Source organism: Aphelocoma coerulescens, chromosome 23 (genome assembly GCF_041296385.1).
Source record: "Aphelocoma coerulescens isolate FSJ_1873_10779 chromosome 23, UR_Acoe_1.0, whole genome shotgun sequence".
Taxonomy (NCBI): domain Eukaryota; kingdom Metazoa; phylum Chordata; class Aves; order Passeriformes; family Corvidae; genus Aphelocoma; species Aphelocoma coerulescens.
Genome location: NC_091036.1, coordinates 3,043,415 through 3,068,555, shown reverse-complemented (window position 1 = coordinate 3,068,555; position 25,141 = coordinate 3,043,415). Strand labels below are relative to the sequence as shown.

At 42.9% G+C, this 25,141-nt stretch overlaps 2 protein-coding genes across 6 annotated transcripts in view; both read left to right on the top strand.

Annotated features, from left to right (window-relative positions):
• Positions 1-10,936, top strand: part of RLF (RLF zinc finger) — a 65,273-nt gene extending 54,337 nt beyond the window's left edge. Inside the window, exon 8 of one of the 3 annotated variants that reach the window (XM_068994460.1) lies at positions 1,810-10,936. In XM_068994460.1, the coding sequence (XP_068850561.1) occupies positions 1,810-6,540 (4,731 nt within the window). In that variant the 3' untranslated portion in view covers positions 6,541-10,936. The remainder of the gene's footprint in view (positions 1-1,809) is intronic. The other 2 variants (XM_068994461.1, XM_068994463.1) reach the window with 2 other exon arrangements.
• Positions 10,937-12,074: 1,138 nt separating this feature from the next.
• The window catches only part of ZMPSTE24 (zinc metallopeptidase STE24), a 31,641-nt gene continuing 18,574 nt past the window's right edge, over positions 12,075-25,141 (top strand). For 2 of the 3 annotated variants that reach the window (XM_069035855.1, XM_069035853.1), the window contains exons 1-4: positions 12,075-12,229; positions 13,593-13,739; positions 21,372-21,458; positions 22,070-22,186. In XM_069035855.1, the coding sequence (XP_068891956.1) occupies positions 12,113-12,229; positions 13,593-13,739; positions 21,372-21,458; positions 22,070-22,186 (468 nt within the window). In that variant the 5' untranslated portion in view covers positions 12,075-12,112. The remainder of the gene's footprint in view (positions 12,230-13,592; positions 13,740-21,371; positions 21,459-22,069; positions 22,187-25,141) is intronic. The other variant, XM_069035854.1, reaches the window with a different exon arrangement.

Genomic DNA, 25,141 nt, shown 5'->3' with positions numbered 1-25,141 from the left:
CCCTGGCTGTCTGTTCAGTGGCATATCTCTGTCTGCCTTCAATGGCTGCACTGGCTCTTGCAGTTGGTTGTGCGGAAATTTCCTGTTTCTGGTATATGAGAGTAAATTTGTGGAGGGCAATGAAGAATGAAAATTAATCAGGCACACTGTATTGGGGGGAAAAAGAAGCTAGCTGACAGTAACAGGATTTAAACTTTCAGTAGCAGTACAACATGGATCATAGACCTTAAATTAGATATGGGATTTTTCCTTAGGAACGTCCCCATTCCCATAGGTTTTCCAATGTTTCTTCCTGAAAACAGCCTAGTTTTGCACACATAGATTAGAATTAGCCACATGAACTTCAGTTTTATGAATGTTCCAATTAACAGTACCCTCTGCAGTTTGATTATCCCTTTGCATTCTGACATGGTCATGAGTTTATTCAGAGTTAAGATAGATGATGGATAAAACATCCAGGATTCCTTTTTTCAGTTACGTTTCTCTCCAATTTTTTCTGCCTGGGAGTCTCTTTCACTGGCTGGAATTAATACTCTGATCCAAGTGAGTTGCCAAGTGTGATTTGACAAGAGCAGGGCAAGTGCCAGAGCCCTGGTTTAGAGTCAGAGTAGGATCAGAAGGATTGCATGATTGTCCTCTTCACATATCACAGAGTCCAGAACTCTATTTTGCCAAGGACTGCAGAGAGACATGTTTGGTCCTAGTTTCTGTAGAGTTGGCCCATTTCTAATTTTAAGACGTGCATGAATGTATACTTTATCTGTAAATCATAATACACTGGTAACTATATACCAGGTTTTTCTGTGTTTCATGCTAAACCATACTAAAATTTCTTCTGGAGAAATAGGTTCTAACTCTTACTGAATTAAAGAAGCATGGCATGATGTCTGGTGGGCTGTGAATGCTGAGTATAAAAGCTTGCTAATTCTGTTAACTTGTTTGTAGTTGTTTTGGATTGTTACAGTCTGGGCTGATGCAGGTGTAGTTGTGGTAGGCACACGTCGGCTTTCTAAGTTATTCATAAGTATCTTCACTGTTACTTATCTTTACTAATAATGGCTAAATAGTTACTTCATGCATTTAGAGTCTTTATGCTGAAAAATACACTTTTGGAACAAGGTAGACTTCAATTTGTCCATGTAGAATTTGGAATATACCATATTTTAAATTAGCATGTGATTAATGTAGGCATCTTCCCCATGCTGCTGAGCAGCACCTCAGAGTTGCACAGACTCTGCAGAAAGTGTTTGGAAGTGAAATGGTAGTTAAGTTCATCAAGAATCGTTTCTGCTTTGGTACTGCATATACTGCTGAACATTATTTTGTTTCAAGGTGTGAATTTACATAAATTTCCTTATTACACAGTACTTCATATTCTAAATTAATATCCCGGGTGGATGCTGCAGGAAGAATGCACATGGAAGATTTACACCATTCTCTTTTAGAAATCTGGCTTAGTTATGGTTGAGAGTCACTAAGTTAAGAGAGAGAGGAGTTAGAAATGTGTTTTGCAACATCTCATGCCTAAACTAGTTTGCATGACTCCTCCAGAGTGCACACTAAGTGTGCAGTGGTTCCCATCACATGAAAAGCAGAAGAGGTTCCTGGTGTAAGATAAACTACAGTTCTTTAGAGGGTGCTCTGTGACTCAGGCACTTAATGCTCAGGAGCCTGAATGCATTTGGAATGGGGTGTTGTCTGTTGGATGCTCTCATTGCATGTTTTCTTCCTAGAAAGAATGTATTTATCAGAGAAGAATAACATTTGTTTTGTGACTGTTTTTTTTGTTTTTCTGTTTTCTGCAAACAGGCAGAGGAAGCGGGACTTGCCGTGTCTGTTTTGTTATGTGTGAGAGCCCTTCAGATCAGGTCCAATGGAAGTGATGAAATGAAGACATCAGTGTGTAAAACAATTGCATGCCTTTTACCAGAAGACCTTGAAGTTAGAAGAGCCTGTCAGCTCACAGAATTCTTACTTGAGCCAACTTTGAGTGGATTTAATGCGTTAGAAGAGCTCTATATGCAGCCAGACCAAAAATTTGATGAAGAAAATGCCCTGGTTCCAAATTCACTCCGCTGTGAACTGTTGTTAGCTTTGAAAGCATATTGGCCATTTGATCCTGAATTTTGGGACTGGAAGACTTTAAAGCGGCATTGTCTTAAACTATTAGGGAAGGTAGCTTCTGATTCTGAGGATGATGCAGGTTGTCATATGTCACTCAATGAAACCGACATGTTAGAAACTTTCTTTAGTGACTATGATGAGACAAAAGAACACAAATATTATGATGGGAAAGACACAATGAACCACCCTAAGGAAAAAGCAAGAGTAAAAAAACCAATTGGTTCTTCAGAAAGATACCAGAGATGGCTTCAATACAAATTTTTTTGTGTACTCTGCAAAAGGGAGTGTATAGAGGCCAGAATACTGCATCATTCTAAGATGCACATGGAAGATGGTATTTATACGTGTCCTGTTTGCACAAAAAAGTTCAAGAGAAAGGAATTTTTTGTACCACATGTAATGGAACATGTTAAAATGCCACCTAGTAGAACACACAGACCTAAAAAGAAAATAATTCTGAAAAAAGAGAGATCACCACAAAAGGCAACAGCTTCCAGCAGCCCACCCCCAGTGTTTCCAGAAAGGTCACACCAGCCACAGCTCCCTGAAAGCTTTGATGATGACACACAGGAATATGTTACATTCAGCCAACTGGAAAATTGCCAGCTGCAAGATAGAGACATCTACCCATGTCCTGGGACAGATTGTTCTAGAGTATTTAAACAGTTTAAGTACTTGAGTGTACATCTGAAAGCTGAACATCAAAACAATGATGAGAATGCAAAACACTACTTGGATATGAAAAACAGGAGGGAGAAGTGTGCTTTCTGCCGCCGGCACTTCATGACATCCTTCCACTTGCGGGAGCACGAGCGTGTGCACTGCGGGCCTCAGCCTTACATGTGTGTGTCTATGGACTGTTACGCTAGGTTTGGGTCAGTTAATGAGCTTCTTAATCACAAACAAACACACGATGATCTTCGGTATAAATGTGAGCTAAATGGCTGTAATATTGTTTTCAGTGACTTAGGGCAGCTTTACCATCACGAAGCACAACACTTCAGAGATGCATCATACACCTGCAACTACTTTGGTTGCAAAAAGTTTTATTATTCAAAAACTGAATTTCAGAATCACCTTGCAGCACATGATATCCAAGTATCAAATGGGGAAGGGAAGCAAACGCTGAACCTTGAAGGGTCAGTTTCAGAAGACAAATCCAGTTACCTTCCAGAGTCTCAGTTGCTTGAACAATCTGAAAATTCCAATCTGAATGATAACTTGGATCCCTCAGGCTCTCAGGAAATTCCACAGATGAAGGAAGAATCTCTCTCTGACAGTGAAGATCTAAACAGTGAAAGTAATTGCAGCCTGCACTGTGGGGAGCACAGGACAGATGCTGCAGTAAGCCAAGGTCAGACATCTCCTCGGCTGCTTGGAACAGTGGCTCACAACCAGTCAGTTCCAGGTTTTGTTGTGTCCCAGGAAGGAATCTTCCATCCAGCAGATGTGAAACAACAGTGTTCCAATGTGGCAGTTTGCTTTGATGAAAAAAACCTTCCCTGTGGTTTTGAAGGCTGCTGTTCAACCCACAAAAATTCCAGAAGTCTGCAAAAACACCTTCGAAGGGCCCATCCATACAACTTTAAAGGTAAAAGAAATATGGAAATGAAAGCTAAATACTTTCTCGATCTGTTGAGTGATGCTCAGGACAGTAAATCCCCTACAGACATGAGTACAGAGTTAGGTCATAATTCCGATACAAATGCTGACTCTCCAGAAAGTGTGTGTTGTGCTGTAGATGTTAAAGGAAGCAGTAGCCTGAGGGAGGAAACTTGTCCTTCTTCTCCCGAAACATCTTTTTATGACAGTTGTAAAGAACCAAATATTGAAGATAACATGGTGGAGCTAATGTTAGGCTTGAAACATCTAAGCTTAAAAAATGTTAACATTCAGAATTCTTCAAGACAGAAACCTTTTCTGGGCTATTCATCTAGGGATGCCAAGTGCCCTGAGACAGTTGATGAAACTACCTCAAAATGTCAGCTTCAAGACCAACAAGATAATTTACCCAGCCAGTACCTTACTCAACTGGCAGCTAAACCATTTTTCTGTGAATGTCAAGGATGTACATTTGAGTTTGTGACTAGAGAAGCTCTCTTAATGCATTACGTTAAAAAGCATAACTATTCAAAGGAAATGGTTCTTCAGCTAAATATGTTCCAGCATCGGTATTCACCATTTAAGTGTCATATTTGCCAAAGATCGTTTACAAGAAAAACACATCTTCGAATTCACTATAGAAACAAACATCAAATTGGCTGTGAGAGGGTGGCTCACAAAGTGTGTCCTAATGAAAAATTTGATCATGTAGGTTTATGTGCAGAGGACAGAGGGCATAAGAATAGCACTGCTCCAGTGCCTGCCTGTGTGAACAGCGTTGGGTTCCCTGGACATTCGGACTCTGAACAGCTGTGTCACCCAAAAAAGGATGACTGCTGTTCTGAGACTGATTTGGAGTCCAATGAAGAGACAGACAATGACATAACAAGAAAAACATCTAACATAACTTCTCTGGACAGTCACAGGGAAGAACTGGAAGCAAGACAGGGAAGAGGAAGCAAAAGAACAGTTACTAAAGGAAACTTATGTTACATATTGCATAAGTACCACAAACCATTTCATTGTATACATAAAAGCTGCAACTCGGCATTCACAAACCAGAAAGGTTTGATTCGCCATTACAGAACTGTTCACCAGTATAATAAGGAACAGCTCTGCTTAGAAAAGGACAAAGCAAGAACAAAAAGGGAGCTTGTCAAATGTAAAAAAATATTTGCATGCAAACACAAAGAGTGTGGTAAGCGTTTTCTGTGTTCTAAAGCTCTTGCTAAGCATTGTAGTGACTTCCACAATGAAATCTTAGAGGATCAAAAACTGCTTTCTGAAGCTGAGTCTGCCAGATTTGCTTGCAACCAAGCCCACTGCCCTGCTGTATTTTATACATTTAATAAGCTTAAACAGCATCTAATAGAAGAACATGCCAATGAAGAAAAATTAAACAAAGATTTTGAAATCCATTGTGACCTTAATGGCTGCAATCGAATTTTCACAAATTACAGTAACTATTCTCAACACGTATATTTCAAACACAGTGAATATTATGATAGTCTCTTTGGAAATCAGAAAGAAGAGGAAGATAATGAAGATAAATATAAAAATGAGCAAAATTATTTGAAAGACAGCTTTGACACAAGCAAGCAGAATGGGAAGCAATTAAAAGCTAAAAGAATTAGCAGAAGTAGAGAAAAGCATTTGCTGAATTTCAAAACAAAAGAGGAAGCCCTACAAATGTGCAAAGAGAAGTCTAACCAGACACAGTACCCCTGCATGGTCCAGGGGTGCCTGTCTGTTGTCAAACTGGAAAGCAGCATAGTGAGGCACTACAAGCGCACACACCAGATGACCAACATGTACATTGAGCAGCGCCTTCAGAAACTTGTTCTTTGTGTTAAATGTGGCATCATGACTGAAAAGCAGTCTTGCTCTGACACAGCTTCAGACTTGGATAAAAAAGGTGTAGAAGTTAACGAGGATAAATCAGCTAATTCTGAGTCTGTGCAGGAAAGCGACAAACCCCTTGTTCCAAGCCCAGTCTGTGATCCTCCAGATGTGAGTAATGAAGACCAAAACAAATTTCCACCGAGTAGTGTGAATTTTGATGCCAGTGCCTTTGCGTATTCAGGCACTTTAAAATATAACCACAGTTCAAAGAACACCTGTTTTGAAGAGCCTAACACCAGGGAGACAACTAAGTCTAAGACTGAAGATTTTTCTGAAAGTAGTGAAAGAGAGAACAGCTCTTGCTTCTCCAGTTTACAATTAGAGTTGCCAAGAGAGAAAGACCCAGAAGGATGTCCACATAGTGCAGTTAATCAGAATACAAAAAGAAATGTATTTTGTGCTACAAAAGACAAATTTCAAAAGCCTCCTGTGTCCAAACCATTTGATTTAAAGACATATAAACCAATGGGATTTGAGTCTTCATTTTTAAAATTTATTCAGGAAAGTGAGGGAAAAGATGATGATGATGATGATGATGATTGTGATGAGGTAGTAGAATGGGAGTCTCCTGAGCAGTTGTCAGTAGATGAAGTGTTGCAAAAAGAGGGAGACAGTCAAGGGGATACACCAGTAAACAACTTCGTAAGTGACAAAAATGTGATCATAACCCCGAATAATCCTGGGCAGCTAACAGAGATCCAGCCATTGCTGTCAGAGTCTTCAACTGCCCCTTCTTTAGAAAATCTGAGGGCAATCTTGGACAAGGCCCTAACGGACTGTGGAGACCTTGCCTTAAAACAGCTGCATTACTTACGACCAGTAGTTGTTCTTGAAAGATCCAAGTTTTCCACACCTCTCATAGATTTATTTCCAACAAAAAAAGCAGATGAGCTGTGTGTAGGAAGTACATAAGTAGCTTTGCTTAGAGCAGATAGCCTCCACTACTGCTGTACGGGGAGAACTTCAAATTAGAACAGTAATTGTTACAGTACACACTTTTTAGGTTAGTTTTGACTGTTTATTCCATGAATGTATAATATCCGTCAAAAGTAATGGCCAAGTTAATTTAGCTCCCCATTTTCTTCAATGAACAATGCTGATTTTGGTGCTATTTAACACATCAGAATACTGGGGGCTTCCTCTCGAAGAGTAAATGTGCATGATTGTATATGGAACAAGTACTGGGGTACCAGGGTTTGGGGGGTGATGGAGTTATTACTTGACTTGAATGTGCACCCCAGGGTGCTTTGTGTAAGATATTGTACACTACAGCATCTTATATTTTTTGAGTTATGAGTTTCAATAAATTACAGTTTTTCACCCATTTGTTTACTGTACAGTAAATCTTTAATGTGCTCTACTTGTAATTGAGTTTGGGACCATTCTGAGTGCATTGGACAATGTTGCTTAAGTTTTATGCATTTGTAGATAATTTATCAGACTGATGAAATAGATACAGAAAAGTAAAGTATTACATTTTATTTTACAACATTCTCCGTGCTTTTTTCAGACTTGAAAGAACTATAATTAGTACAGGCAGAAAGCACTTATGCATGAGAAAGTCCTTGTTACTTCAAAGGTGGAGGGTGCTTTCTGAGACCGTCTGGCACCACCTGAGTGTGTGATGAGTCTTGCCAGGCTTCCAAGCAGGTTGTGTCACATGAAAGTACCAGTATACATTTAGGGTTCCCCAGTTAGCTTTTTTGACAATGGATGAAACCTAGCTGGAAGATTCACAAGAAGAGTCAGCTAATATTTTAAGCTCTGTTTCTTGTTCTGTGTCGTGTTTCTTGCCATACATGGCTACATCATGAGGCCCAGAATCGCTGTCCCCTATAGGGGGTATTTCCCCATCTCCATGGGGATTCTAATGAGCAAGCAGCAATCACAGCTTCTTACTGACTGAGGGCTTGGGTATTGTTGGGCTTCTGGGTTTTTAAACTGTGATCTGAAAAGCAGCAGTGGAAAGGAATTGGAAAAAGCTGTGGGAAATGTTTAAAACAGAGCATGAGCATTGGCTGGGTGCAGGAATGATGGCAGCTATCAACTGTCTAGTGCACTGTGGTATGACCAAAACTAGGCAGAAATGGCATCTCTGTACTACATCTAGAAAAAGAAAGTTATTTGGGCATCCTTAAAAGTTAGGTTAAAAATCATACACCAAGCAAGAGAAGTGTAGTTTACTGCCTAGCTTTTCATGTAATTTCCTCTCTCTAAACTATAAGCTTCTTGTAATGGAAGAAATATAGTGCATCAATCTTCTCACAAAGTTCTAAAAATGGAAGTAAGTTGTGTCAAAAGGTTAAATATTGCAACAGGGTCAGACACCCTTCAGTGTGTTCCAAAGTAATTTCTCTCTCTAAAATAACGAAGTACCTTTTAATGTCAAGTTCGAGTCATGTTTTAACATACTTAAATCTTCAAGATCTCAAAACAGGAGAAGAGTTTAACAGCAAACTTAATAGACATGTGATGACGGCTTCAGGTGTTGGCCAAGAGAGACCCTGGTACCCTCTTGGGGTTTGAGTATCCCACAAAGCAACCTGTCCCTTTGTGGTCAGCCTGAATAGTAAATTCCTTGAGGTTTGGAGCCTTCAGTTTCAGGTCAAGCAGCTGTATTTCCACTAGATAACCAGCTTCACATATGACAATATTAAAGAATTCAAATGTGTAAAATACTTAGCTTTGAATGAGGGAAATCGGATGAGAATGCAGGATGAAATGAGATTGAAGATATGTTTACATATGCCCCAGACCAGGGAAGTGGTGAGACATAGGCAGTGTGCAAACTTTGGCTTTGTGTAGTCCTAAAAATAACCCAAATCTTTTAAAAAGTAGTTTTGATGTCATTGATGGCTTCCTACAATTTAAAATGTGGTGAGTATAGTCAGAAAAAATGATAATGATTATATGCAAGACCAATACTGAATGTGGTGATACATTACCTGACTTGTGAGAGTCCAGTAAAGGACTTTCTACATGGAGAACAGCAGAGAGACATTCCACCAAAGCAACTATCTGCAAGCGTAAAAGGCAGGAGACAGTTTTCTGATGACTCCTGAGGCTGGCAGAGTCCTCCTTGAAGGTAACAAAATCGTGTGTTCCTGAGACAATCGTGTCATGTAGGATGATGGCAGCCACTTCATCCCTGAGCACACATGAAGGGAAATCTGCTCTGTGCCAGAACCTGAAGCTGTCCTGAGCGACGTGGGTATGACTTGTTTTCTTAAGAAATTTGAAACATTGTACTGCTTGTTTACACCAGCCAGGAACCAGAAGAAAATTTAAAAATTAAAAATGGAATTTATTCCCAAGGTGCTGCTTTATGATGTAGATGCAGATTTTGGTAAATAGACTATTTAAGGTATTATGTTACAAATAATGTAAACGTACAGATTTTTTTTTAATATATAGTTTTTGACTAGTTACAGTAGGTTTGCAAACCTGAAGGCTTTTAAACACAGAGGTTTTGCTTTCTGCTTCCATTGGACAGTTGGCACTAGGCTGACAGGTGGAAATTCGTTTACCTGGGGTAACAGTTCAGTGTGATCTTTTTACCTATGTACACAAGAAAACCTTTTAGAGAGGTTTGTATTGATTCCTTTAGACTTCATACATCATTCCCAGTGAACAACCTCATGGAGTTTGTGAATTAATTATTAGACAGATTCTGGTACCACGTAAGTTGTCCAGAAATAAGGAACAAAAGAGTTTCTGCTTGGCATGGCTGAAGCTGTTCTGCTTCATTATAAATCTATGACTTTGAGTTTGCATTTACTGTATGCTGTTCATATAAGTTCTGCTGCAAACTTGCCATCAAAGAACTCTGCAAATGATGCAAAATTACCCGTATACAATCCTAATGTGCTTTAGCTGTGTATTAAGCTTCAGAGTTCAGTTTTTCTGTTAAAAATTTAATCCTGCCATTTGATGTATAAACAATTTTGCATATTACACGTTGATTCTGTAACAATTCTTTAATCCCACAAAACAAGTTGCATGTGAAACTCACTTCCTCAAATGCGAATCTGCTTTTACCAAATGAGTTACTGTGTGCCTGCAAACCACACACAGTGCAGACTGCACAATGCATGCTGGGCAGACTGGTACCCACTGCACCTCTGGTGATACGGAGCCTGTTGAGTAGGCTCCTGCTGTTCAGTCACTGCTATTTCCATAGGCTGGGATATACCACAGGACAAGACAGACAGACACCATTTCTGTCTGCCAGGTATGGAGACAAGTTCTGCAACGCTCCTCAGTCCAAGAGTTTCATTTAGAAAATGGTTGAGTCACTTTGGGCTGCACAAAAGCAGCTTGGAGGCATTATCCTGTGGTGATGTGGCACTCCATGCACTGCCAGGACTTTTAGTAATGCGGGTTCAGGGTGTTGGTACTTCAGTTGAAAGATACCAATACAACACTTCACAAAAATTGTATCTTGCCCATTTCAGAGACTGACAGCGTGTTTCAGTCTTTGAACTCCATCATCTACAAAATCCACTACTGTCTCAGTGAGGTAATAGGTGTCACACCATCAAAACTGTACAGCATGAATCTACATCTTTATCCCAATTTCTTCTTGGGCTTTTTTATCTGATCTAGTTGCCTGGCACAGAGGGGTATTAGAGAAGGAGGCCACAAAAGGGTAAAGGTTTGAAGAGTTTTCACTGTCTATTTCTGTTTTCATGCGATGAGCTAGGCCATAATTTTCTCTCTCAATTGCTACCAGAGTTTGTCTTACAATGATGTAACATTTCCAGCTTCTTGCTTTCAAGCGTACAGGAGAAACTTTTTGTTCTGCAGTAAAGGAACACCATTACATTGACTTCCAAAAAAAGAATTATTAATGTGAAGAGCAGATACCTCAGAAAACACAGTTCATAGGGAACGTTGCTTCCATTTTTAAAATTGTTGTCTACAAGTGTGTGGATTTTACAGGACAAAAACGTGTTTGCTGGTTGTGCATACCTAAATTCCCCAAGGCTGTGGGGTGCCCTGCCGTGTTCCCATGGGTAGTAAAAAACTGTGAATACCTTTACAAAGAGAGACCTTCCAGACTGACTTCTGTCTTTCTAGCAGGGCTCTCAGCAGAGCCAGGTTTTTCTTGCATGTTGTTTTTCTGGTTGTCTTTTCTTGTGCAAGGTCTTCAAATTTTATGATGCTGGTAAAGCCTTGTGACACTGTTTTGCAAATTCTGAATCTTGGCTGCAGTGAATTAATTGAGAGAAATTCAATTTCCTGTTAAGTCCTCACATATCTTGTCAAGAATCTGAGCATGGTTATAGCAGAAAGCAGAGGAGGCTGAATTGAAACCACCTTGGCTTGGCCTGGCCCTGGCAGGTGCTAAGCCTGGTCTCCCCCCTACAGTTTACAGCTGGTGCCCTTCAGCCCTTCAGCTCTCCCGACCCCCCACAGCAGTATTCCCTATGCTCGCATGAGTTTGCAGGGAGTGAGGTGGGATAGGAGAGCTGTTGCTTTTCTTGAAAATGTTGTAAGATTTAAAATTATAGAAAAGGAAGTAGGTAAGGGATTAGTCAGGATCCAGTGCAGTGCACACCAGGCTTCTGGTATGGCCCTCTTGGATGAATTTCTAGAGCTTCCTCTGTAAAAGGAGAAAAGTGCTGGCCAGTAGCAGGGCTCATTGGGAGCAGTACTTCCTCATCTAGCCTGTTCTTCTGCAGGGATATATCAGGTTACAGAAAACACTGGGCTTCAATATATTTGACAGGTCATTCTTCTAAATAGTTAAAAAAAGGTAACTGATAGATAATGAGAAAATTAAGTTGGCATTATTTTATTATAAGTTAATGACTTAAAAATCCACAGACACGTTCTGTTATACTTTAGACTGGTAGAAATTAGATGATACTAAAATGCCATATCTAGAAGTGGCTAAACGTTAACACCCCTCTTACTGCATCTTTGTCAGATTACGCAGTCCCTGTGCTCTGCATAGCACTCTTGTCCGCAGTGCTGCTGGGCGAGCTCTGGATTTCAGCAGCACTGTGCTGTCTTCATGGAGTATTACAGCGACCAAATCTGAAGTGGGCATTTTGGCTTTAAATAAATCAGCAAGTAGTCAGTGTTAATTTTTGTACTTCTCTTAGTGTTTCTGTAAAAGGTTTTGAACAAGTACTAGCGAGGCCTTATATGCACAGTCTGAGTAAATTATACCGAAGAAAAGTAATTTAAACTTCTGCCCAGATCCTCGCCATGCTGCCCCACACACGCCTCGTCCCAGCCCTGCGGGCGCCTGACTGGGGTGGCCTAGCCAAGCCCAAGCCGTGCCGCCCGGAGCCAAGCCGACTCGTGCCGGGCAGAGCTGAGCCCGAGCCTAGCCCCACAGCCCACGGCGCCCACACGGAGCCCGCCCGCCCGCCCGCCCCTCAGCGCCGCCCGCCCGCCCGCCCCTCAGCGCCGCCCCGCCCGCGGCTCCTCCGGCCGCCAGGCGGCGCTGCAGCGTGCGGCGGGTGGAGAGGCTATGGCGCTGGCCGGCGAGCTGTGGGCAGAGCTGCCGGCCGAGCGCCGCATCTTCTGCTCCGTCCTGCTCTTCTCATGGGCCGTCTACCTCTGGGAGGCCTTCCTGGCGCACCGGCAGGTCGGTGCAGCTCTGGCAGGGACGGTCGCTGGTGGGCCGGGGCTGTGCTGGGCCCGGCCCGGCCCGGCCCGGCCAGGCCTCACGTGGAGGGTGGCCGGGGCCGGGGCCGGGGCCGGGGCCGGGGCTGGGGCCGGGGCCGGGGCCGGGGCCGGAGCTGAGCGACGCGGGGCCTGCCGCCTGCCTGGGGTGGGCTCGGCCCTGTCCCGGGGCGCGGCCTCAGCGCGCTGTAGCGGGTGGTGGGAGTACTCACAGTGGCGAGTTGGGTGGATGCGGTAGGGTCACCGGCGTCTGAGCACTCCGAGCAGCTCGGTCCTCTTCCCCGGGACAGCTGAGAGAGAGCGGTATGAGCAAAAATGAGGAAATGCGTGAGTTGAAATAACGACAGTTTTAACAGGTGAAGGAAAGAGGAGGGAAACGCCGCAAGAGCTGCACAGGCCGTCGCTCACCGCCTCCCCGAGCAGGCGATGTCTGGGCAGCCTCCGAGTAATAGCCACCCTGGAAAGGCACATTCCAGCGCTCTCTTCTTATTATAGAATAAATACGACATAGAGGACGGAGGGTCTCTTCGGTCAGGTCCCGGCTGTCGCCTGCCAGCCGCATCTCCACCCCCAGCCTGCCCACCTGGCAGGTTTAGCAGCAGCCCCACACCGGGGTGTTTCCAGCCCCAGGAAAGCGGAGCATCCGCGCGCACCCGTCCCTGCCAGACCCAGCGGGGTGGGGAGCGCCGCGGAGGTCAGGGAAGCGGTGCTGCCAGCTCCTTTGAGCCCTGGGATCGCGGACACTGCAGCCTGGTGCCCCGGACAGGGGAGAATGTGTTTCGAAGTGACAAAGGGTAGGAGTTTTTCCTTAGAGAACAGGTAAATATACTGAAACAAGACAGCAGAGGGAAAAGACTTTTAGTCGTTAAAAATGCTCAAGTGACAAGTTCTTTAGTTAAAATGAAATAGCACCTCGTTTGTGCAGCAACTCCGTAGGTATGTATTCTGGTGAAGTCACATGGCTCGCACGGAGGATCTGGTGTTCGGTTTCAAAATCAGCTTAGTCGTTAACTCCGGTGCAGTAAGTCACATTCTGTGGAAAAATCAGTTTGTGTGATCTGTTTTTGAACTATTCTAAATAAGTTATTAAACCAGCAAATCAGTTCCTGGTTACAACATAATAATTATGCTTCAGTTTTATATTTAGAACTTGATAGAAAACAGGAATTCAGGAATATTTGTTCCTTTATGTGTTGTTTTTCCTTTTTTTTTCTTTCAACTTTCTGCGGTGGCCCATGGGATCATTTTATGTGCTACTTTTAATTCTTACTTATCTCCTTTAAAATATTAGATGTAGACTTTAAGTTTTGTCTTCAATTTTTCAGAGGCGGGTGTATAGAACAACAACACATGTACCACAGGAACTGGGACAGATCATGGACTCAGAAACATTTGAAAAGTCTCGTCTCTATCAGCTAGACAAAAGTACTTTCAGCTTTTGGTCAGGCCTCTATTCAGAGGTTGAGGGCACTGTAAGTACCTTTCATATGTTATTTTTCATGTACTCAAACTGAAATACTGTGGTTCTTAGTGGTCCCATGCAGCTACACCATTGGCATTCTGATGTGGTGAACACTGACATTTATAGTCTGTTTTTGTTTGTGGCTGTATTTGCTACACAAAAAGAAGTAGTTATGCAGAAAGTATGTAATTTCTTTCTGCAGTGCTGAGTCATACTGCGCAACTACAGTGTTACCTTACGTTTTAATTATGTTCTATTATAGTTTCTGTTGCAAAATTAATAAGTAGCAGGAGAGTTATTTTAAATTGTTAAAATACAGACCCTTCCCTGTGTTTGCAGGAATGCAACTACGTTCATTTTTAGATAAAATTTAAGTAGAAGGTAAAATGAGCAGCCTGTGAGAACAGGGAGTATACCAATGGATACTTCTGAAGTATAAGAAGAATTACACTGGGCAAGTAATGTTCACATATTTGAAAAAACAGAACCATTAGTTAGAACAAAATATTTATGTGTGTGAATTACAGTCTTAGGAGAAGAGAAACCTCTTCTAATGCACTACTGAAATACCATTGCTCATCAGTACCACAAAAAGGAATCCTGAAGTGCCTGGCATTGCAAAGTAAAATTGAAATATACTACTTCACGATGAACTTAAGCAAGCATAAATGTCAGTTATAAAAAGTAATGAAAATAGGATTGTAAAATAGAGTCAGTGATATAAATGTAGAACAATGATGCAAACCCAGTACTCAGAGATTTGTGGTACCTCTTAACTTTCACATTTCCTGATCTCCTTTGTGCTGCTTCACCTGTACTTCATTTCCTTTTGTATGAACTTGTAAGAAGGATGTTTTGTCAGTGCAATCTGTTATATTCTTCTTGTTGGGATTTTCGGTATACTCAGTAGAACTCGAGACAATTTCTATATTAGTTTGAAGAGCTTTTATGTTTCTGACTGACTTTAGAGGCAGTATTTCATTTGGAAATCAGAGGTTCTCTTTGGCAGTGAGTTGGTGGGTAAGGTGAGCTGGACCCACCTAGCAAGTGCAATGAGTCAAAAGGTTCTGAAGCTTTTTCTTGATTTCAAGAACTTTAGCCAAAGCAGGTTCCTTTGTTGTTTCTAAAGAAAATATACACGATTGGAATGAGCATTTTTTGCCACTGAATTTAGCACCATGCTATTCAAAGACTTGAATCAGTAGTCTGTGTTTATCTTCTTCTGGGCCTACTGTTGTTATGGTTGCCCAAAACATTGTAGCTACTAAATAAGAGAGATATGAGTTTGCCAGATGGACTGTTAGATGAATAAAGAACTGTCTGGATAGCTGCATACAAAGAGATAAAGCAAATGGTTCAGTTTCCTAGTGGAAAGCAGTGGTGGCTCTCAAGGGTCCACATGTGGGTGAATGCTGTTTAATATTTTCAGTGGGACTGAGTGAATCTGTCATGGGTTAGCAGGCATAGTCCTGGAAGTGATTTTCTTGCAAACAGGTGCTTACAGCTTCCTCTGTGACCTGACAGAACCTATTGGCTGACTAGTTTGAATATGAACAATTTTTTAAGCCACTTAGAATTTTGGCCGCCTCTGTGATCCACACTTAAGAATAGACAAACCCCAAGCAGAGCTCTCTCTCGTTTCCGGCGCTGGGACAGGTGGCTGCGGGGCCCCGTGCGGTGGCTGGGCCCAGGCCCTGCTTGGGCCAGGCCGGGCTGAACCACAGCCATCCTGGGGCCGATGGGCCCTGTTCCACCCGCAGCCCCTGCCACAGCCCTGCTATATGCAGACGGAGAGGCCCGGCTCCCCCTCTCCAGTGTGGCCAAGATTCAGCTGAAGCTGCCCACCACTGTGTGGCAAAGATCATGTGACCAACAGCGATAATCAAAATTCCAGCTGCAAGGCCTGGGTGAGATTAACCCTTTTAGTGCTGTGAAGAGCTGAAAACCTGAGGGAGGAGAAAGAGGAGATGCTTAAAGCTGAAATTCTGTTGTGAAGCTGTGAGGTATCAGAGTACCTGTTGTAATTTCATGAAGGCATGGGGAGTGGAGTGTTCAACTTGTACTTGTGAGCAAAAGCACCTGCGCTGAGATAGGCAGATGCTGACGCAGCTGTAATTTGATGAGAAGTTTGAACAGGGAGAGATGGAAGTGATGAGGACTTTTGCTCCAAATGGAAAGGAGAAGACCTCAGTTCCTAGAGATGCTCCCAGAGATAGTCCTAAAGATGAAGATGAGGAGGACCCTTTGCTCCCGGGGAAGGAGGAGGGCCTCTATTCTTAGAGATTAAATGCTCCCAGAGATGGGTGAAGAGAACTTTTGTTTCTGAACAGTTCAACCTTAAAATTGCACCCCAGTAGCTCAAGAGTGGACCCTTGAAAACAGTTATGGGAAAAGCTGCAAGTCGTGTGAGGGGGACTCTCACATGATGCGAGCAGAGAACCAACCCAGGCGGCTGTCTCGTGATAATGTCTCCATAGTATGAGCAAGAGAGACTCCTCTTCCTAAATGGACTGAACAAGGCTATTATGGAAATGGTAAACAGACTGAACTTACCGTTGTGGGTGGAACATTCTCTTTTGTGCCCTCTTTTATTGATACTGTTGTGTTTATTCACATTGTTTTCTCAGCCCAAAAGGTCTAGCGCCGAGGTCCTCTGCCATCTTGTTTTTGCCCTAGCGGGGACCGGGCAATATCTTGTCTTTGTGGTTAAACAAAGGGTTGTCTTTTTTACATTGTCAGTGGGAGAAGGGAGAAAGGTGGGGGGAGGAGAAGAGTTCTGAAGGTGTGGTATGATTTTATTTTTCCTTTTTCCCTCTTTTAGGTCTGTTAATAAACTACTTTATATTCTTTCAAGTTTGGTGCCTGCTTTGCTTTTCTCCTAGTTCTTATCTCACAGAAGGTAAATAGTAATGAATATTTTGGACCAAACCACTACACTAAATTGGTGTTTCTGCCTGGTTACAAACCGAACCCGCTACAGTACCCTTGGCAGGTTTGCAGCTGACATCAGGCTCAGTGGGGCAGCGGATAGGCAGGAGGGACAGATGCTGTCCAGGGTGACCTTGGTAGGCTGAAGGAATGGGCTTGTGTAAACATCACGGAGTTCAACAAGGCCAGGTGCAAAGTCCTGTCTCAGTTCAATCCACAGCACCAGCGCAGGCTGAGGAATGAGTAGATTGAAGGCAGCCCTGTAGAGAGGGACTTCAGGGTCCTGATAGATGAAAAATTGGACATGAGTTGGCAATGTGTGATTGCAGCCCAGAGAGCCAATTGTGTGCTGGGCCGATCCCCAGCAGCATGGGCAGCAGGGTGAATCTACCCCTCTGCTTCACTAAGGTGAGACCCCACTTGCAGTGCTGCCTCCAGCTGTGGGGTCTCCTGTGCATGAAAGACATGGACCTGTCAGAGTGGGTCCAGAGGAGGCCGCAAGAAATGGTCAGAGGGCTAGAGTGCCTCACCTTCAAAGACAGGCTAAGATAGTTGGGGTTGTTGGGAGCTGGTGGTAACCTACAAAAGGCTGTCTCCTCAATCATCCAAACTTTACACCATTTATACATATTAGCAAACAAAATTGTGGTTCATTAACTAAAATTTACATAGTTCTTTTATTAATTAGTATTCTACCTTCTGTTGGTTAAATTATTCTTTTGCTTCTCATGCTAATTCTCAGTCTTTCTCTTGTGAGTCGATGGGTTTCTTGGGTCAGTGGTCCATGAGTCACTGGTTGTAATCTGCCCCTGCTGGAATTACCTGTTACCCAGTCAGAGCTGATTTCAGCCCAGTTGCTGAATTAGCTTTCTTGGTTTCATCTTAACTTGGGGATTCTGCCAAATGTCCTTGTGGTTCAGAAATTCAGCATTCTCTCCTGTGTACATCCTTCTGCCCAAGCTTTGGTAACTTTTCCCTGGGGCTGAGATCATTAATGCATATCAAGCCCTAGACTTTAACAAGGCAATTCTACAAACAAGTAATTTATCTTTCTAACGCCTGGACATCATGGGGAGGCCTTAGAGTCCCTTCCCATACCTAAAGGGGTTCCAAGAGAGCTGGAGAGGGTCTTTGAACAAGGGCCTGGAGCAACAGGACAAGGAGGGATGGCATCACAACAGACAGGATTATCTTATAGGGAAGAAATTCTTTCCTGTGAAGGTGGTGAGGCCCTGGCACAGACTACCCAGAGAAGCTGTGGATGCCTTATCCCTGGAAGTGTTCAAATTGGATGCAGCTTGGGGCAGCCTGGTCTGGTAGAAAGTATCCCTGCCTGTGGTAGGGGGATTGGAACAAGGTGATCCTTAAAGTCCCTTCCCACCCAAACCATTCTGTGATATTTAGAGGTTCCTTCCTACCCAAACCATTGGGTGATTGTGCTTGCCTGTGTAGGAAAAGCATAGCTTTAGCTTTCTTTTGTGACATTTTCTTTCTGTTCCATCCCTGTTTCTGTAATAACAGATCCACAATGATTTTGGCAGCTGATTGATTTATTAACGAAATTAGTGCATCCAGCTGTCTTCCACACCTGAGCCACAGAATCCAGACTATGCTGTTGATTTCTAAGCAGCAGCCAAAGTCAGTTACTAAGCCAACAGGCATCTTTCTTTGTATGTTGTTCCACTGTTTCAGCTGTGATGGTGATAGCTAGAAAATAGGTATGTCTCAAACTGCTGCCGCCATTAATGAATTGATTGTGTTGCAGTGATGCTGATGTACAAAAGCCAAGTGAAAAACTGTGGAATATGTGAGTTAAAGCTTCGAGCTAATTATTTGAGTACTGGCCTGAATAAAGAAGTTTTGGAGCAGTCTGTTTCCACATCCTGCCGTTGGGTTACAACAGCTTCAGGCAGTGCTCCATACTGGGGGCAGAGTGGCTGGAAAGTGGCCCAGCAGGTAAGGACCTGGGGATGCTCATGAATGTGAGCTGGCATGTGCACAGGTGGCCAAGAAAACTGGGGGCATCCTGGCATGTAGGGGGCCAGTCTCTTCTTCTCCCAGGTGACAAGCGACTGCACCAGAGGAAATGGCCTCAAGTTGTGATAGAGGAGGTTTAGATTGGATATTATATTTCTTCACTGAAAGAGTGGCCAAGCACTGGAACAGAGAATAAGAGGAAACAGTCTTAAGTTAAACCCTCCTCCAGGGGAGGTTTATCTGGGATGAGAAATTTCTCCAGTCTGCCCAGGGCCCAGGTGGAGTCCTGGAGGGATTTAAAAAATATGTGAATGGGACATGGGTCAGTGGTGGGCTTGGCAGTGCTGGTTTGGACTCAATGATCTTAGAGTGATTTTCCAACCTAAAAGTTTCTACGACTATATTCTGCAAAGTGGATAGCCCTTGTGTAGGGTATGTACAGCTTTTCTACATGTCTGTGATGGTGAGTTATTGCTCCTGTATGTGATGCTGAGGTGTGTCTTTCTGTTTCTCAGAATCTGTCCTGCATTTATCAGATTCTGTCTAAAGTGAGGTGGCCTTCACTGTCTGGGTTTGTCACTTTTTTTGAGCATAAAATACATTCTTTATTGGCTTTGGGAACTGCCTGAACTTGAAAGAGGCTATTGTGGCCAAAGTTGATGAAACTGAATGCCAGTTTTGGAAGCTTTTGCCTTTAGTAGGTTGAAGTATGATTCATTAACCCAGCAAATTAATTGAAGGGGAGATGCTGTGTTAGAATTACTAGAATACTTTATTTCAGCCATTAATTATTTGGGTTTCTTTTTAACTAATTAGTATCAACAACATGCTAATAGCTATCTTTCTTCAGGGTGATACTTCTGGGACTGTCAGGTCTAAAACCTACAGGTAGTCTGTAGAAGCGGAACAAACTTGCTCTTACGGTTATAAAACAAGGAGAGTGGAGCTTCAGTGTTGAGTATTCAATACCACCATGTCATGTTGGAAGAGGGGATGGTTTTCATCCGGAAAGATGAAGTGGAAGGGTCGTGGTTCTCTTTGTCTGGGGCTGGTGAGAGGAGAGAGTGCAGGGCCGGGGTTCCTGCAATACCCTCAAGGCCACTGCCACCTGCCATCGCTGCCACCTCGGATAGAGGGAGCCGCTGCACCGCAGGTCGGAGCCGCCCTGGATTGCGCAGCCACCGGGGAGAGGGGTCGTGCCCGAGACTGCGCCGTGCTGCCCCTGGTACTGCCGCCCATGGAGAGACGTAGTGGGACCCAAGGCCTGCCAAGTGGCGTGGAGTGAGCAGCTTGTCAGCATAGTTCCTTATTAAAACTAGCTCTCCAGGTTTTGTTTAGTTCGTTTTCCGTTGTTCCCAGGCTGGGGGGAGGTTGTTTAGCGTCAAGATCCTCTCTGGCGTGCTGCCTTTGTTCTCCTGGGTGCCGCGTGGCAGGCAGTGTACTGGACATCCACCGTTTTGCCTTTGTGTGGAAACAACGTCTTTCTTCAGGAAGCAATTTTGTTTGTTTGGTGGTAAATACCGTTGTGGGTGGAACACTCTCTTTTGTGCCCTCTTTTATTGATACTGTTGTGTTTATTCACATTGTTCTTTGTTTTCTCAGCCCAAAAGGTCTAGCACCGAGGTCCTCTGCCATCTTGTTTTTGCCCTAGCGGGGACCGGGCAATATCTTGTCTTTGTTGGTTAAACCAGTTCTCTCTTTTGTACAGTTTTTTGTTTTGGTTTGTTTTTTTGTTTTGGTTTGTTTTTTTTTTTTTTTTTTGTTTTTTTTTTTTTTAGCGTTGTGTTTACTACTGTTTTTCTTTAGTAAATTGTGACTCTAATGTATAATCACTCTGAGTTGGGTTTTTTTCTTGTTCCCCTCCACTATTGAAAGGGTACAGTTTAAATGGCTTTAATTTCTCTGCTGAGCTTTTAAAACCACCACACTTGCTTTGATCCTTTCCATCTCCTGCTGACACTGAAAATGCACCCTAACAATTAGGTTGTAAGAGTAAGCCTTTTCAAAATAAATAAATAACCCCCTGGTATTATCAGTATTGGAAGGCTGCTATAGTGGATGCATCACTTGCTAAGAAAGCAAACATGAAATATTTACAAGTTGAGCTGATAAGAAATGCTGCCAGGCCTGGCCGTGAGCTGCAGTGAGCTCTTGCTTCAGTAGCTCTAGCTTGGGCATTTCTTTGATGGTGGTGTATCCCAAATGTTCACTCCCTGTTCCTTGGCAGCCAGTATGTCAGGAGGCACTGGGAGCAGGCACAAGGAAGAGACCATGAAGCTTTCTTCAACATGGCTATAGCGGCTCCAGTAGTGAAAATGAAGTTGGGGCTTTTCTCTGGGCAGGGAACACAGGTGAACCTCTGCTCTGGGAGAGGAGGGTGGCTCCTCTTCAGGACGAGAGGCTGCAGTATGGATATATGTATACGTAGGTCTTCTGAAAATATACCTTATGTCTGAGCCAATATAGCAGCAAAATCTACAGAAAATAGGCTTGGAAATATGCTAGTATTTCACAGGAAAAAAAAAATTACCTTCTCTCTACTTCTGTAAAGTAAAAATTAACTATTGCCAGATATTCCAGGCTTGTTTTATCACTGTTAAGATCAGAGGGGTGGCAAAAAGCTAATTATAAACTTGTCTTATTCACCCTTAAAGGTTCTTACCACGCTGAAATTTTAGTAGACTAAGATGACAGTGTGTTTCATACTGCCTCTGTGGTATGTGGTTTTGTTTTCAAGATGATTCTCCTCTGTGGAGGAATTCCTTTTCTCTGGAAACTGTCTGGTCAGATCTCTGGTCGTGCTGGGTTTGGACCAGAATATGAGGTAAGTAGGCCGTAAATTTCTGTGAAAGTATTTGGTCCCTACTGCAATAATAATTTTAATTTTTAAATTGGTGTTTAGTTAAAAGTGAGATGTAGCTAACCTATAATATAGTAAAAAGAACAAATATCTTCTGGTGCCCACAATGACTGTGTGATTCTGAGAACAGGTAACAGTAAATTAGCTTGCTTTTAAATTAGCTTACTAATTAAAACAGCCTTGTATGTTAAAAGCAAAGTCTGGTATCTGTTTGAATCAAATGAGGTGGTGGGCTGGGTTTTTGGGAGTTCTTTATTTGGGTGTTTTCTTTTTACTGGTACTAGAATTGATCTACCTGCACACCAAAAGGGTAAGAAGTTTGAGGCTACTGCTTATGTTGCCTTTGTGCCGTGGATGAAGCATGTATCCAAATTTGTGTTCCAAATCCTTAGTAAGCTATTATACTGAGCAATAATCTAATCATCATGAAAAAGTTAATTCTGTGAATTTATCTAGCATCATCATCTAACTGGTTTCAGTTAAATCACTGACCTAAAAGCCATTTTTAACATCCAGAATATGTGTTAGTATGGGTCAGTAAATATCAGGTGGTTTTGTTTTGTTTTATTTTTTAGATTGTTCAGTCATTAGTATTTCTGCTGCTTGCAACACTCTTCAGTGCAGTGACTGGTCTCCCATGGAGTTTGTATAATACGTTTGTCATAGAAGAGAAGCATGGCTTCAATCAACAGGTATTGCAGAGAGCACTTGTGCTGACCTGATGGGTTCAGATTGGTTAGGTAGGCTGGTCTGTCCATATCTGTGCCAAAGATCATTAGTTTTAGGGACATTTCTACTCACACTGCATAAGAATCAGTTTTATCAGTGGCTGTTGCAGGAGTGCCCATGCAGCAGCAGGCTGTGTGAGCCCATGCCTCTGAGCATAGAGATGTGTGTTCTAGGGGTGGGACAAAGAATGTTTCATGTCTCAGCTGTTCATTTTTGGATGAACCCTTCATCTGCCTTTCCTGAGAAGTTTGGATCATTTGCTTGATAGGGGCACTCCTGATTTATGATCAATGCCCAGGTGAAAGGAAACCAAGAAATTACTTTCCTTCTCATTTTGTTTCATTTACTGATTTCTTAAATCAGTCTTTACTAGATTGGAGAATTCAGCTCTTCATTTTTGTTGTGTACCCATATAATATCAGCCCTGGTTTTCTTAATTGCTTTCACCAACTTGGTTTCACCTGTGTCAGCATCAGTTTCTCATGAGATGAGATATTCTTTCTGAGAGAAGAATATCTGGGGCCCATCATGAGCCATTTCATGCCAGAGCATAAGATTTGTTTTCTGCTTTTGGAGCCAGCTGGTGTTGTCTACAGTACTTTCTGTTCCAAGTCTACTAGGAAGTTGTTGTTTGGCTGGTTTGTTTGTTTGTTTTTTTTGCAGTAGAATGGAATTTAGATGGGTAGCAAATGTGGTTCATTTTAATATCAGTAGAGATGCTATTTGCCAATTTCATCTTCCAGTCTCTATGGAGGTGGGAAGACTAAAGAAATGAAATCAGTTTGTTTCTAAACTCCTTACATTCCTGGTTAGATTGATGCATTGATGTTTCTTATTCCTTTTTATAAACAAGAAAGGAAGTAAGTAATAAAAAGGGCTTTAAGTGCAATGATCTAGTTTGCACCCTTTAAAACAGAAATGTATAGATCCTGACACATCTGGTATTATTTTGATTCACATCAATTTATTTAATGGCATACTGTTTTCCTTCCAGGAAAGACCAACTATGAAAATTCTCCCTGACAGTTTTCCTGTTAAATCTGTGTGTTCCCAGAAAATGACAAGGCTGGTTTGGCTGTGTGTCCCCCCACCTCTGATATTTCAATACTGTGTCAATGGCAGCTCCTGCTCCAGGCCTTGAGAAGGAAATCTGAAGATTGTCCTAATTAGTCATAAACCTTGAGCTTGTGACCTACTCAGAACTCCATTTAGCTCTCTAGTCTTGTGTAAAAACCTCGTGCTTCTGAAAACCTGCGTCACTTTTTTCTCACAAGCGAGGAGATCCTCACTGTCAGATTGAGGGTGCCCATGGCCATTCATGTCCCAGGTGGTTCTGAGATACAGTCCTGAGGATCCTAATCCCTTCTGCAGACTTGACAGTGAGCACACTGCCAGGCTAGCTTCCTGCTGCTCGCAAGGAAGGAAGGAATGTTCCTGTGTTTCCAGAGCATGAGTCAATCAGTCTTTTCTCCACGAGCAATATATGTTTAAAGTATTTTGGTTGTTCTCTGGCTATCACTTCTGTTCTGCAGTCCTCAAAAATTGTAAAGGCTGGCAGAGTCCTAATTCTTGCAATGTGCTTATGCCCTGGCCTAGCCTAGCCATCCTTTTGACATTCTGAATCCTTAAACACACATCAAATGCCATCTCTCGCTCTTGTCTCTCATATCAGTCCTTAGTAGTTACATCAGGCCTACACCTTGACTGCTTCTCCTACCTTAGTGAGGAGTGAGTTCTGTATTGGTGCGGAATCTGCAAGCCCTTCATGTCCAGCACACAAAAGTCCAAAGACTGTAGATTAGAGCCAGTCGGCACAGTAGCTGATGGATGGAGAACCTGACTTGATCAGGCCCTGCCCTTCTGCAGAAGGAAAGTGTCAAATACTGCACTTAATACCTTGGGCTTTAAAAATGCCTTGAGAGCTTGCAGAATCCATGTGGTTTCATTGTTGCTTTAGGCAAGGTAAGCAGTATTCTGGGTGTATCGGAACATTTATTCCTGAGAGCTGTGCTCTCTGCATGCTTTACTGTTGTCAGTGCCTAATCAAACAAGCAGAGGAAGACGTGGTACTGACACCCATAGAAATTAAATGCTTGACTGAGCTACCTCATGGTCTTTTACAAGGGTTTTTTCCTGGCAGTGGTCATCATGCTGAGAGCTAAAGGCTGAGTCCATGTCTTAGGTACCGGATTGTCGGGGTCTCCTCCCTCCACCATGTAGCCCTGAGGGAGGCACGGGGTTTCCCTGCCCCTGCTCAGCCTCGTTCCCCATTGGTTGGTTTGTGTTTCCTGTGCGGGCAAAAAGGACCCTCGGGTCCTGACTGTAGCAGTTCCTCGGCAGATCCCGGCCATGCGGCTGGGGAAATAAACATCTCTGAAACATCTAGCAAGAATCCGTCCATATATATTTCTTTTCCACGGGACTCCTGGTTTGATATAGGCGCGTTACAGTATTCCCCACTCCGGATGTCTTACAAACAGTCATACCTCCACCTTCCATTTCAGACTGATGGTCTGGGCCCCTTAGTGAATAAGCCAAATTCACACCTGGTACTGGCCCAGACTTTGGAATTCCTAGCAATGATTCTTAGCTGATCTTCAAATAGACTCTTCCTTCTGTAGGAGTGGCTTGCTGAAAATGAGGATTTTTCTCAAAGTCACATTTGCCTTAGGAAGCAAGAGACTTGCCAAAGATGAAAGACACCATGCAATTTGCTAGCTCTACTCCTCCTAGATCGTGGAGCTGGAAGTAAAGAGATATTTAAAATGAAAATATGAGCTAAACGGATTGTAGTTGACCTGTTTTTCTTTCAGGGCTTTTCAGTACAGCCTTGTTTGAAAGATCTTTACATACTAATCCTTTAGAGCTTGATGGGTGTCTTAATTGTGTTGCAGAGTCACTAGATCAGATTCATTCAG